The 11,972-nt window shown below is 43.3% G+C and overlaps 1 protein-coding gene across 1 annotated transcript; it reads right to left on the reverse strand.

Annotated features, from left to right (window-relative positions):
- Positions 1-1,166: 1,166 nt before the first annotated feature.
- LOC139464264 (transient receptor potential cation channel subfamily V member 4-like) lies at positions 1,167-6,848 on the reverse strand. Its single transcript, XM_071245787.1, has 2 exons — positions 6,791-6,848; positions 1,167-4,586 (listed from the first exon to the last, which is right to left on the reverse strand). Exon 2 carries the CDS (start codon positions 4,558-4,560, stop codon positions 2,284-2,286), a length of 2,277 nt encoding a protein of 758 aa, XP_071101888.1. The 5' UTR covers positions 4,561-4,586; positions 6,791-6,848; the 3' UTR covers positions 1,167-2,283.
- Positions 6,849-11,972: the final 5,124 nt, after the last annotated feature.

Genomic DNA, 11,972 nt, shown 5'->3' on the forward strand with positions numbered 1-11,972 from the left:
GCGCCTCTATCAATTTGCTGCCACTGACAACCATCAGAAATAAAGTTATGGTATCTTTTGCCACATAACACGAGTCTATAAAATATTAGTTTCAGTTTGTGTGACTGAGACGTGCTTCTTTTCAGGCTAATAAACAAACTCTAAAACAAATGCCGTTCCATTTAGTTTAAACAGTTCCCTTTAGTGGTTTTAACAGTGGGTTTTAAATTGACAAGTCTACAACCACATGTAGGAAAGTCAGCGGCCATTTCTCACTTTTCAGTGATGCCAGACTTATAGGTTTCTCCATCCCTGTCTTGCAAACGTAGCGAAAATGAGGGAAGTTCAAAAACAACATCATACATGTTGTATAGCGGGTGCACAGTAAACATTCCATATAGTTCATGGAAGAATATGAAAACTGTCGATTAATGCAACAATATATCAAAGTAATTCTTTTGGTACATAAGTCTTAAGTCAGTTCACACTAGATACTAGTTAAATAATGTGCTGATGCTAATACATACAAGTACATATCACATTAGGTTTCATTTCTGGACAGATCCGGTGTAGAATAGGTCTTCAGCAACCCATGATTGCCGTATAAGTGACTAACGGGATCTGGTGGTCAAACTCGCTGACTTGGTTGGATGTCATCGATCCTAATTGCATGACTCGATGCTCATAATGTCAGTGACTAGATTTTCTGGTCAGACTCCATTATTTACAGACCGCCGTCATACAGCTTGGATATTGCTGAGTGCGGCGTGAAACAAACAAACATACAAACAAACAAGTCATTTCTGGACACATCACCATGTTACTGTTTCAATGACAAACATTTGTATAATATACATGTACATGACCTAAATTGAGGTTTTAGTGATCTATTGTAGTAGTGTCTGAGAAACATTACACTTGTACTTGTATACAATCAACTATAGATTTGGATCAGATGATTTTCTTATCAAAGAATATGTTGGTCGAACGATGACGTTTCCTTCAAATCAAAACCGATTGTGCTTATAACATATAGTGCGTCAAACATGAAAGTACTTCGGCCAGCAGACACTCTGTGACTCCCTTAAGCTGTGAGGCTCTCTCACCAAGCCTCTGTCTCACATGGGAGCGCCAAACATAACCTTGCCCATTCTCTGTTTCTGTTGCATACATTTAAACAAGTTCAATCCTCAGATTTGATTTATTTGCACTTGCATAAACTACATTTCACAGGGTGTTTTCAAGAGTACAGTAAACTATGGATATTACGAACTCAAAGGGACCACTAATTTTAGTTCGTTATAACCGTAGTTCGTTATAAGCATATATACAGCATAACTACAGCAAATAGTCGGGACAAAAAAGTTAGTTCGCTATTTCCGTCAGTTCGTTATAAGCGTGTTCGTTATAAACGTAGTTATGTTCAGGCGATTATTTCCGGTACAGTGAGCTTTCTGCTTTTATGTGATAGTCTGCACACATCACATAATCCTTTGAGGGCTGCAACTTGTTCTGATATATGGCTTTATTAACAAAATAGTGCTGTGCCATGTTTATTACTGCTTTGCAAGGAGTACATATATCAAATGGTATTATGAAAACTATGCCTTCCACGTCAATGACGATAATTCTCTATGGCTTTTGTACAGGTTTCGTTTCTGTTTCATTCAATACATTCAAGACACATATGCAATAGGATTGACATAACACGGAAATGATTGTTTAAGCGCTATCAACATGGCTAATACTCTCAGGTCAAAACATAGTGACGGACATTTTCGTGTCCGATCACACAAAAACATATCATTGACCTTATGAACCGACCCGTGAAGATTCCGGGGTAAAATAGGTCTTCAGCAACCCATGCTTGCCGTAAAAGGTGACTATGCTTGTCGTAAAAGGCGACTAACGGGATCGGGTGGTCAGGCTCGCTGACTTTGCTGATGCATGTCATCGATCCGAATTGCGTGGATCGATGCTCGTGATATCAATCACTGGATTGTCTGGTCCAGACTCGATTATTTACAGATCGCCGTCATATAGCTGTAATATTGCTGAGTGCGGCGTTAAACAACAAACCAACCAACAAACCTTATGAACCTTATATTGGCACGTTCATCTTTTACCAACGAATTAGCAGTAGAAATAACACCTGTGAACTGCCTGCTTCTGTCCTCTTTCCCCCAAGCGAACATGAGTGCTCATGGCATGGTGTGTGGCAAACCCTTGTCTGATATAGACTGTATTATCTACTCTGCCTTGATAAGCTGCAGTTTGCTGTCTGTGGTTTAAATCAACAGCCGCTCACACACTCATTCGTCTAGAAACGAGTTCCTTTTGAATGTTCTCTAAAGTTTTCTGTATCTGTTGTAAGTGTCCTTTAAAGTCGTCATCCAGGGCATCAATTCTTTGAGTCAGCATCTGTTCTAGGGTCATGTGAACCTTTTGTGTAAATCTTGTTTCCTTTTCCAACCTTCGTGGAAACTCCAAATACCACAAACGTCCGCCTTTCTTTTCTACAAACTGTTTCTTTTGGTTATCAAATTTGCCACATCTGATAAGCGCTTTGTTGAAAAGCTTTGTCAGAAAAGGGACAGTTCTTTCAAGTTGAATCGAACGATGGAAGGTTTCAATTCTCCGGGAAAGTTTCAGATTTGTAAGAATGTGCGAATATGACGTATTCATCATGGCAATCAGAATGTTAAGTAGGATAAGAGTAGCGAGAACAATATATACGGTGAAAATGATGATTGGCAGAGCAAGGGAACCTCCAGCTTTCTTCATATTGTTCTCAAAGTTGTTATCAAAAAGCTCACTCATTCCAAACATGAGTCTAAAAACCAAGAACATTGTGTGAAATGGAGTTGGATAAGTTTCAATGATTGGTGCAGAGATCTGAAAAAGCACATGCAAGGCAAACGAAAAACTCAGAAGCACAAAGGCATACACGAACAAGATCTTGTAGACGTCGATCATTATCATCTGTAGGATCATCCTCCAGAAGAATCTGATTGGTTTAAGGCCTTGAGTGAAACTAAGTGTCGTCAACCATCCAATCAGGAGTGTTATGGACAGCGTGTTGTGCATACTGTACAGTTCTAGAGCATAAAATTGATAAAGTAGCGCAGCCACCAATAGAGAATATATGACGTGATGGATTACGGAAAAACACTGAAGCATAAATGTCCCTAGTGCCTGAAATCTAGACCCAGACCACGGGTCCCTTGAACAATGGAACCTATGCAGTAACGCAAGGAGGAAACAGATGGGCTCGAGTGGTGCCACGCTGTAGAAGATGACAGTAGCAGTGTCAAAGGAATGATCACTAGGTGACGTCCGCAGCTTGTCCATGATGACTGTGCTGGAATAGCTGAACAAGGACATGTACAGCGTGTGGAGGAAGATGACTATAAGATATATAAATGTCGTGGTTGAACTGTACACCTTCTCAATCTTCTTCAGAGGTTCAAGATCAAGAACGTGAGCAATGGTTTCATGGGAGTTGTTGTCAAGCAGAAGCTCCAGGCATGACTTTCCTGATGCATCTGATCCTTTAGTTATGGGTGTGACGTTGGTAATGTCATACTGTTGGATGGAAAACGAAGAATGTTTCGTAAAGGTGATTTCCTGTAAGACTAGAAGCTTGTTGATCACTCCAATAGCTCCCACTTCAAACGCCAGAGACATGATGCTTTCTTGTTCTCCGTTTTTCTCCTCCCAGATCAATTTGTTCACTGCTTCTCTCTTGTTTTCAAGGTTTGGGGCTTTTTTTTCCATCATGCTCCATCGTGTCCACCTGTCAACCAGCATAGCAAACACCTGCCCATGTCTTTCAGCCTGTCCTTGGTTGTCAGCTGTTGCCCTTACAAAACAATGCAATACTGTGTCCTTCTGACTGTTCTGAAGACACGGATCTGCTCTCTCTTTCAGCAAGGTTGTTATTGACGTGAGGTGCCCTTGCTTACAAGCCACGTGAAGAGGAGTGTCGCCGTCTTTCTTGTTTTGCACATTGATGTCAAAGTGTTGACTGAACCTCACAATGACCTCTTCCCTGTCTGCTTTTGCTGCATAGTGGAAGATTGTATTTCCATCGTTATCGCAAATATTCAACCCTGGGTTGGATTTTAAGAAGACCTCGATTTTGTCAACCAAACCCAGGCTAGCTGCTTTGGCTAAGGCAGATGCAATGGACTGAATCACTGGGTTAGATTCGCCCTTTGCTGAATCGTGTGGTGTTGCATTGAGAAGAGTTTCCAAAACAGCAATCTGATCTGACATAGTAACAGCAATCTGAAACACATCTTCTTCATGGTTATTGGTATGGGAAACATCAGCCCCATTGTCAATTAGAGGTATCATTATTTTACAGTGTCCAAACCGCGCTGCCATTATAAGAGCTGTGTCACCATGCTCGTCCGTCTCATTAATGTCAGCACCTTTCTCCACTATCCTCAGCAAAGCGGACAGATTACCAGCTTTTGCATGTCTGTGCAGGGGGCGCTCGACGACAGAGATGCCATGTTCAGGCGCTATCCTGATATTAGTGATGTCTAAGGAAGCACCTTGGTTTTCCTCGGCCATTGTCGAAGTCCAGCGATGTTAATATTCTGACAATAAAAAAAAGAATCAATGTAAAAAATGTGAATACAAACACTAAATGTGTAAGTCATGTGGTCTACATATCACCTCTGACTGATGCGGGGCTACGGGTGGCCCAGTCTTCTAATGGGCCGCGATTTGATGTGCAGATCTGCGTCCCTCGGGCAAGCTAGAAACCTATGACAATGGGTTCGAATCCCGGTTCGCGCCGATTATGTTTCAAGGATTGTCAGCACCATACCCGTGCTCCTGGGTTTCACCGAAATGGTAAACTTCTGAGACCTGCATCACTTCGGGCTTTCCTCCAACATTAAGCTGACATGCCGCGATCTTACTTGAATTCTGTTTTAACCCAACTCACTCACTCACTCTGACTGATGCTGTCCGATTGAGCACATGTGTGAAGGTGAGGTGAGGTGAGTTGAGTTGAAATTGGATTGAGCATCTCATTCAAGATTAGTGTGTGTGTGTGTGTGTGTGTGTGAGAGAGAGAGAGAGAGAGAGAGAGAGAGAGAGAGAGAGAGAGAGAGAGAGAGAGAGATTAATGCCGAGTTTATAGTGCTAGCCCACTGAGCTACCAAGCCGCAGTTTAACATGAATACCCCACTCAGACACAGTGTACTGACTCAGTGTCATCTCCTTGTTTTAGCCCCGTAATGCCAAGCGTCAGGCAGGGTATCTTTCGGTATGACGTGGCCGGGCATCGAATCCCCGACCTTCCTCTCTCCGGCAGACGCTCTACCACTAGACCACGGCGGTGGTCTGAGCATGTTTGAAACAATTAAAATGACATGCAAGTAGGCTGCCTATATCTGATTGTGGATGTTTTGAAAGTGCTAAATGTCTCAGATGTACTGTACATGTAGGCTGTCTATATCTCACCATGAATAACACTGTCTATATGAGAGTGAGCATGTTTGGATGTGATGTGTTGTTTGTTCTTTAACGCAGCACTCAGCACTCGGTCTGTGAATAATCGAGTCTGGACCAGACAATCCAGTGATCGACATCATAAGCATCGATCCACGCAATGGGGGTACGATCACCTGCATCAACAAGGTCAGCAAGCCTGACCACCCGATACCGTTAGTCGCCTTTTACGGCAAGCATTGGTTGCTGTTCTATCCCTGATTTTCATGGGCCGAGCACAGTCGGGTTGGAATAGTCCAAAGTGTTATTTGTCTCGGACGGACATGTAGGCTGTCTATACCTCACCATGGGTTATGCTTTCCTTATCGCATTGTGACGTGCATGTATATATGTTGTATTTATCCCACTGTTGCGTATGTAGTGTATATATCACCATTACCAATGCTGTCTTTATCACACTGTGGCGTACATGTATGTTATCTATATCACACTATTGCATATATTGCCTTTATCATATTGTGACGTACATGTACGTGTATGTTATCTGTATCACACTACTGCGTTTATTGTCCATATCACACTGTGACGTATATTGTATATATCTCACTTCAGGGTTTGTTGTCTTTCCCGGAAAATTCGTATTGACGAAGGAAAGCATTCGGAGAATGCAGTGAGCGCTATTGATATGAACATTGTACCTTGTGACCGGTCCCACAGCATTATACAACTATCTTCACTTTATTCATTTTCTAGTTCCTTCAATAAAGTCATATACACATAAATGACACGGTCTCATATACGTGGACCCTCATGCCTCATTGGCAGCAGACCGCCTCCGTGGTCTAGTGGTAGAGCGTCCGCCCGGAGAGCGGAAGGTCAGGGGTTCGATCCCCGGCCGCGTCATACCAAAAGACGTTTAATGATGGTACTTGTTGTTACCCTTGACCTTAAAACAAGGACTGGTCAGTATACTGCGTCTAAGTGGGATATTCATGTTAAACTGCGGCATGGTATCTCAGTGTGCAAGCACTATAAATCGGCATGTCCGGACTAGAACAAGCAGCCACACAAACACACACACGTACATGCACGTCACTATATAAGTGCAATAATCTTGGACGCGACGTGAAACCCCATTTCACCTCACCTCATGTGCAGCAATTTAACACCATGTCCTTGGGGCGTGTTCATCCACGAATGATTAGCGAGCCTAGGGCCAGGTTAAAGATTCAACAACATATATCTTGGATGTTATCAGAAAGTCTGCTGGTCAGATTGAAAATACAAAATGGTATCTCTTTATATTCTCATGAACATGTACTTCGAGAAAAAATGTACTTACCTTCCTTCACAGCCAGTCAGTACCAGTCACATTTAGCACACCCTGTTCAGCCAATCACTGACCACGTGAGTCTCGTTGTAAGCTCATATCACTGTGCTGCACCCCGTTATCGGAGTATGATAATCGTTTCATATAAGGACTTTGTCAATCGCGTACAGGTTAATATGACATTGAGCTTAGAGTTTTTAACGGGCGACGGTATTAGGTCAGTCAGGGGTTAAATTTGAAACCTTCGTGCAGATAATTTACTGTGCATTGTCCACAAAATGGAGTGTGAGCTTGTTTTATTGAATTTTATTGCTTTCATTTTCCTTACCGTTTGCGATACGAAAACTAAATGTTGATATGAATAGCTGAATTACAGTTGGGTTGCCAGGGAATAGGATTGGGCAAAGGTAACAGCTGATGTGGAGATGGTGCACCGGCAGTGTTGTAGTGTGGTGGTGTTGTAGTGTGTGTGTGCTGTTGTGTGAGTGTGGATGTGGTGTTGTAGTGTGAATGTAGTGTGGATGTGGTGTTGTAGTGTGGATGTGGTGTTGTAGTGTGGGTATGTGGTGATGTAGTGTGAATGTGATGTTGTAGTGTGGGTGTGGTGTTGTAGAGTGGATGTGGTGGTGTTGAAGTGTGGATGTGGTGTTGTAGTGTGGATGTGCTGGTGTTGTAGTGTGGATGTGGTGGTGTTGTAGTGCGGATGTGGTGTTGTAGTGTGGATGTGGTGGTGTTGTAGTGTGGATGTGGTGTTGTAGTGTGGGTATGGTGGTGATGTAGTGTGGATGTGATGGTGATTTAGTGTGGATGTGGTGTTGTAGTGTGGATGTGATGATGTAGTGTGGATGTGGTGTTGTAGTGTGGGTATGGTGGTGATGTAGTGTGGATGTGATGGTGATTTAGTGTGGATGTGGTGTTGTAGTGTGGATGTGATGATGTAGTGTGGATGTGGTGTTGTAGTGTGGGTATGTGGTGGTGTTGTAGTGTGGATGTTGTGTTGTAGTGTGGATGTGGTGTTGTAGTGTGGGTATGTGAAGATGTAGTGTGGATGTGATGGTGTTGTAGTGTGGATGTGGTGGTGTTGTAGTGTGGATGTGGTGTTGTAGTGTGGATGTGGTGGTGTTGTAGTGTGGATGTGGTGTTGTAGTGTGGGTATGGTGGTGATGTAGTGTGGATGTGATGGTGATTTAGTGTGGATGTGGTGTTGTAGTGTGGATGTGATGATGTAGTGTGGATGTGGTGTTGTAGTGTGGGTATGTGGTGATGTAGTGTGGATGTGATGGTGTTGTAGTGTGGATGTGGTGTTGTAGTGTGGATGTGGTGGTGTTGTAGTGTGGATGTGGTGTTGTAATGTGGGTATGTGGTGATGTAGTGTGGATGTGGTGGTGTTGTAGAGTGGATGTGATGATGTAGTGTGGATGTGGTGTTGTAGTGTGGGTATGTGGTGATGTAGTGTGGATGTGGTGTTGTAGTGTGGATGTGATGGTGTTGTAGTGTGGATGTGGTGGTGTTGTAGTGTGGATGTGGTGTTGTAGTGTGGATGTAGTGTTGTAGTGTGGGTATGTGGTGATGTAGTGTGGATGTGATGGTGTTGTAGTGTGGATGTGGTGGTGTTGTAGTGTTGATGTTGTGTTGTAGTGTGGATGTGGCGTTGTTGTAGTGTTGATGTTGTGATGTAGTGTGGATGTGCTGGTGTTGTAGTGTGGATGTGATGATGTAGTGTGGATGTGGTGTTGTAGAGTGGATGTGGTGTTGTAGTGTGGATGTGATGATGTAGTGTGGATGTGGTGTTGTAGAGTGGATGTGGTGTTGTAGTGCGGATGTGGTGTTGTAGTGTGGGTATGTGGTGTTGTAGTGTGGATGTGGTGATGAAGTGTGGATGTGGTGATGTAGTGTGGCTGTGGTGTTGTAGGGTGGATGTGGTGTTGTAGTGTGGATGTGGTGTTGTAGTGTGGGTATGTGGTGGTGTTGTAGTGTGGATGTGATGATGTAGTGTGGATGTGATGGTGTTGTAGTGTGGATGTGGTGGTGTTGTAGTGTGGATGTGATGATGTAGTGTGGATGTGATGATGTAGTGTGGATGTGATGATGTAGTGTGGATGTGATGTTGTAGTGTGGTTGTGGTGTTGTAGTGTGGGTATGTGGTGATGTAGTGTGGATGTGATGGTGTTGTAGTGTGGATGTGATGATGTAGTGTGGATGTGGTGTTGTAGTGTGGGTATGTGGTGATGTAGTGTGGATGTGGTTATGTAGTGTGGATGTGATGATGTAGTGTGGGTATGTGGTGGTGTTGTAGTGTGGATGTGATGATGTAGTGTGGATGTGATGATGTAGTGTGGATGTGATGGTGGTGTAGTGTGGATGTGGTGATGTAGTGTGGGTATGTGGTGATGTAGTGTGGATGTGATGGTGATGTAGTGTGGATGTGATGATGTAGTGTGGATGTGATGATGTAGTGTGGGTATGTGGTGATGTAGTGTGGATGTGGTGTTGTAGTGTGGATGTGATGATGTAGTGTGGATGTGATGATGTAGTGTGGATGTGATGATGTAGTGTGGATGTGATGGTGATGTAGTGTGGATGTGATGATGTAGTGTGGGTATGTGGTGATGTAGTGTGGATGTGGTGTTGTAGTGTGGATGTGATGATGTAGTGTGGATGTGATGGTGGTGTAGTGTGGATGTGATGATGTAATGTGGTTGTGGTGTTGTAGTGTGGGTATGTGGTGATGTAGTGTGGATGTGATGGTGTTGTAGTGTGGATGTGATGATGTAGTGTGGATGTGGTGTTGTAGTGTGGGTATGTGGTGATGTAGTGTGGATGTGGTGTTGTAGTGTGGATGTGGTTATGTAGTGTGGGTGTGATGATGTAGTGTGGATGTGATGGTGTTGTAGTGTGGGTATGTGGTGTTGTAGTGTGGGTATGTGGTGATGTAGTGTGGGTATGTGGTGTTGTAGTGTGGATGTGATGATGTAGTGTGGGTATGTGGTGTTGTAGTGTGGATGTGGTGATGTAGTGTGGGTATGTGGTGTTGTAGTGTGGGTATGTGGTGTTGTAGTGTGGGTATGTGGTGATGTAGTGTGGATGTGATGATGTAGTGTGGGTATGTGGTGTTGTAGTGTGGGTATGTGGTGATGTAGTGTGAATGTAGTGTGGATGTGATGATGTAGTGTGGATGTGGTGTTGTAGTGTGGGTATGTGGTGATGTAGTGTGGATGTGATGGTGTTGTAGTGTGGATGTGATGATGTAGTGTGGATGTGGTGTTGTAGTGTGGGTATGTGGTGATGTAGTGTGGATGTGATGGTGTTGTAGTGTGGATGTGATGATGTAGTGTGGATGTGGTGTTGTAGTGTGGGTATGTGGTGATGTAGTGTGGATGTGCTGGTGTTGTAGTGTGGATGTGATGATGTAGTGTGGATGTGATGGTGTTGTAGTGTGGATGTGGTGTTGTAGTGTGGATGTGCTGATGTTGTAGTGTGGATGTGCTGATGTTGTAGTGTGGGTATATGTGGTGATGTAGTGTGGATGTGGTGGTTGTGTTGTAGTGTGGATGTGGTGGTGTTGAGTGGATGCAGTGGGGATGTGCTGTGTGTCCTGTTTATGCAGTATCAATGTCAGGTAATCGGTAAGTAAAGTACTTATCTCAGTAAAGATAAGATGTATGGATGAACAACTGACACCGTTATCAAGCAAGATATATACAGAGTATATGTTTATACAGTAGAGTAGATATCAGATGTAGTTATACAGGAGTGGAGAAGCCTGCTCTGTACACAAAAGGATAGTCAAGATATAACCGACGAAGTCCGTAACAAAGGGATGAAGCCAATAATATAAACAACAGAATTATGAATGATTGGGGTAGTTGATGGTACACCGTGGGTATGTTATCGTCTTGGTCACGGTTTATCGACGGTAGGAGTCTTTTGATGTTGATGACCTCTTGTAGTTTTTTATTTTATTTTGAAGTCTTTGAGGTTGGTGGTGAGGGTTGTGACTCTCTCCCACTGGATGCTGTGGCTTGGGTTGTCACGGATGTGGTCTGATAGAGCTGATTTAGAGTCATCTTTGGAGACTGAGCTTTGATGTTCTTTAATTCGGGTTTTGAGGGGGGAGATTTCTTATGATAATTCTTATCCTTACATATTATACGTAAAAATGAGAAGTGCTTCACTATTGCCAATCTTTATGATATCTCCATTCATAAACCACAATGTAGCTCACCCGGAGGAAAACTGTTTCGACACGACACAGCTTTAATTCATGACCAACTCTCTAATCTGTTCCAGAGGAAGTAAACATTTGATGACACGGTAAGACAGTTGGTACAAGATTATTGCAGCAGGCTAAATACATACAGGACACTACACGTTCACTCTACAACTACAACTAGTTTGCGATAAGGGATCGGTGGGAAAAGGGTGAGATAGTCCTTAATAGCATGTTGGTTGGCTTGTTGTTTTACGCCGCACTCAGCAATTTTCAAGCATCATCCCTGTCAGTGAGCCTGAACACCCGATCCTGTTATTAGCCTTTTACGGCAAGCATGGGTTGGCGTGGAAGTAAGAGCCTTGAAGACAATTCCGTCCCGGAAGGCCTGTGACGTCAGCATCACCAGAATGATCCAGAGAATACTTGATATTGCGATGTTCGACCGGCGAATGATTGAGCGTCGTATTGCTAGTTCAGGAGGCAATTCCCATGGGAGAGTACATTCCATTATCACAGTAACGTTGGCAAAGAAGAAAATATCAGCTCGTTCGGTTTCAAACCTTCTGACATCTGATCAAAAGCGATCAAGGCATAACATATCTTGTGATGAGCTTGCAGTATTTTTTTATGGTGGATGAAACCTGAGTCCAAACAAAATTCTCCTGATTTGGCTCCATCAGACATCCATCTGTTCCCAAACATAAAGAAAGCTTTAGCGGGAACCCATTCCAACGACGTCATAGGAGCTTTGAAGAACTTTATGGACAGTCAAGAGAAAGGCTTCTTCGAAACTGGGATATAACCCCTCCATATCGTTGGCAAAAGTATATCAAAGTGGAAGGGGATTATGTTGAATAAAATTGATAATATTATTGTGTTTGGGTCGAGGGTGTCTGTGAGGGGCTCATGGTTCATCAATCACCCCTCGTCGGTTCCTGGGAACCTATAATCTTGTGCGGAGTGGAGCTGTACAATGACAGA

Source organism: Haliotis cracherodii, unplaced genomic scaffold, assembly GCF_022045235.1.
Source record: "Haliotis cracherodii isolate W230 unplaced genomic scaffold, xgHalCrac1.p SCAF_17, whole genome shotgun sequence".
NCBI lineage: Eukaryota > Metazoa > Mollusca > Gastropoda > Lepetellida > Haliotidae > Haliotis > Haliotis cracherodii.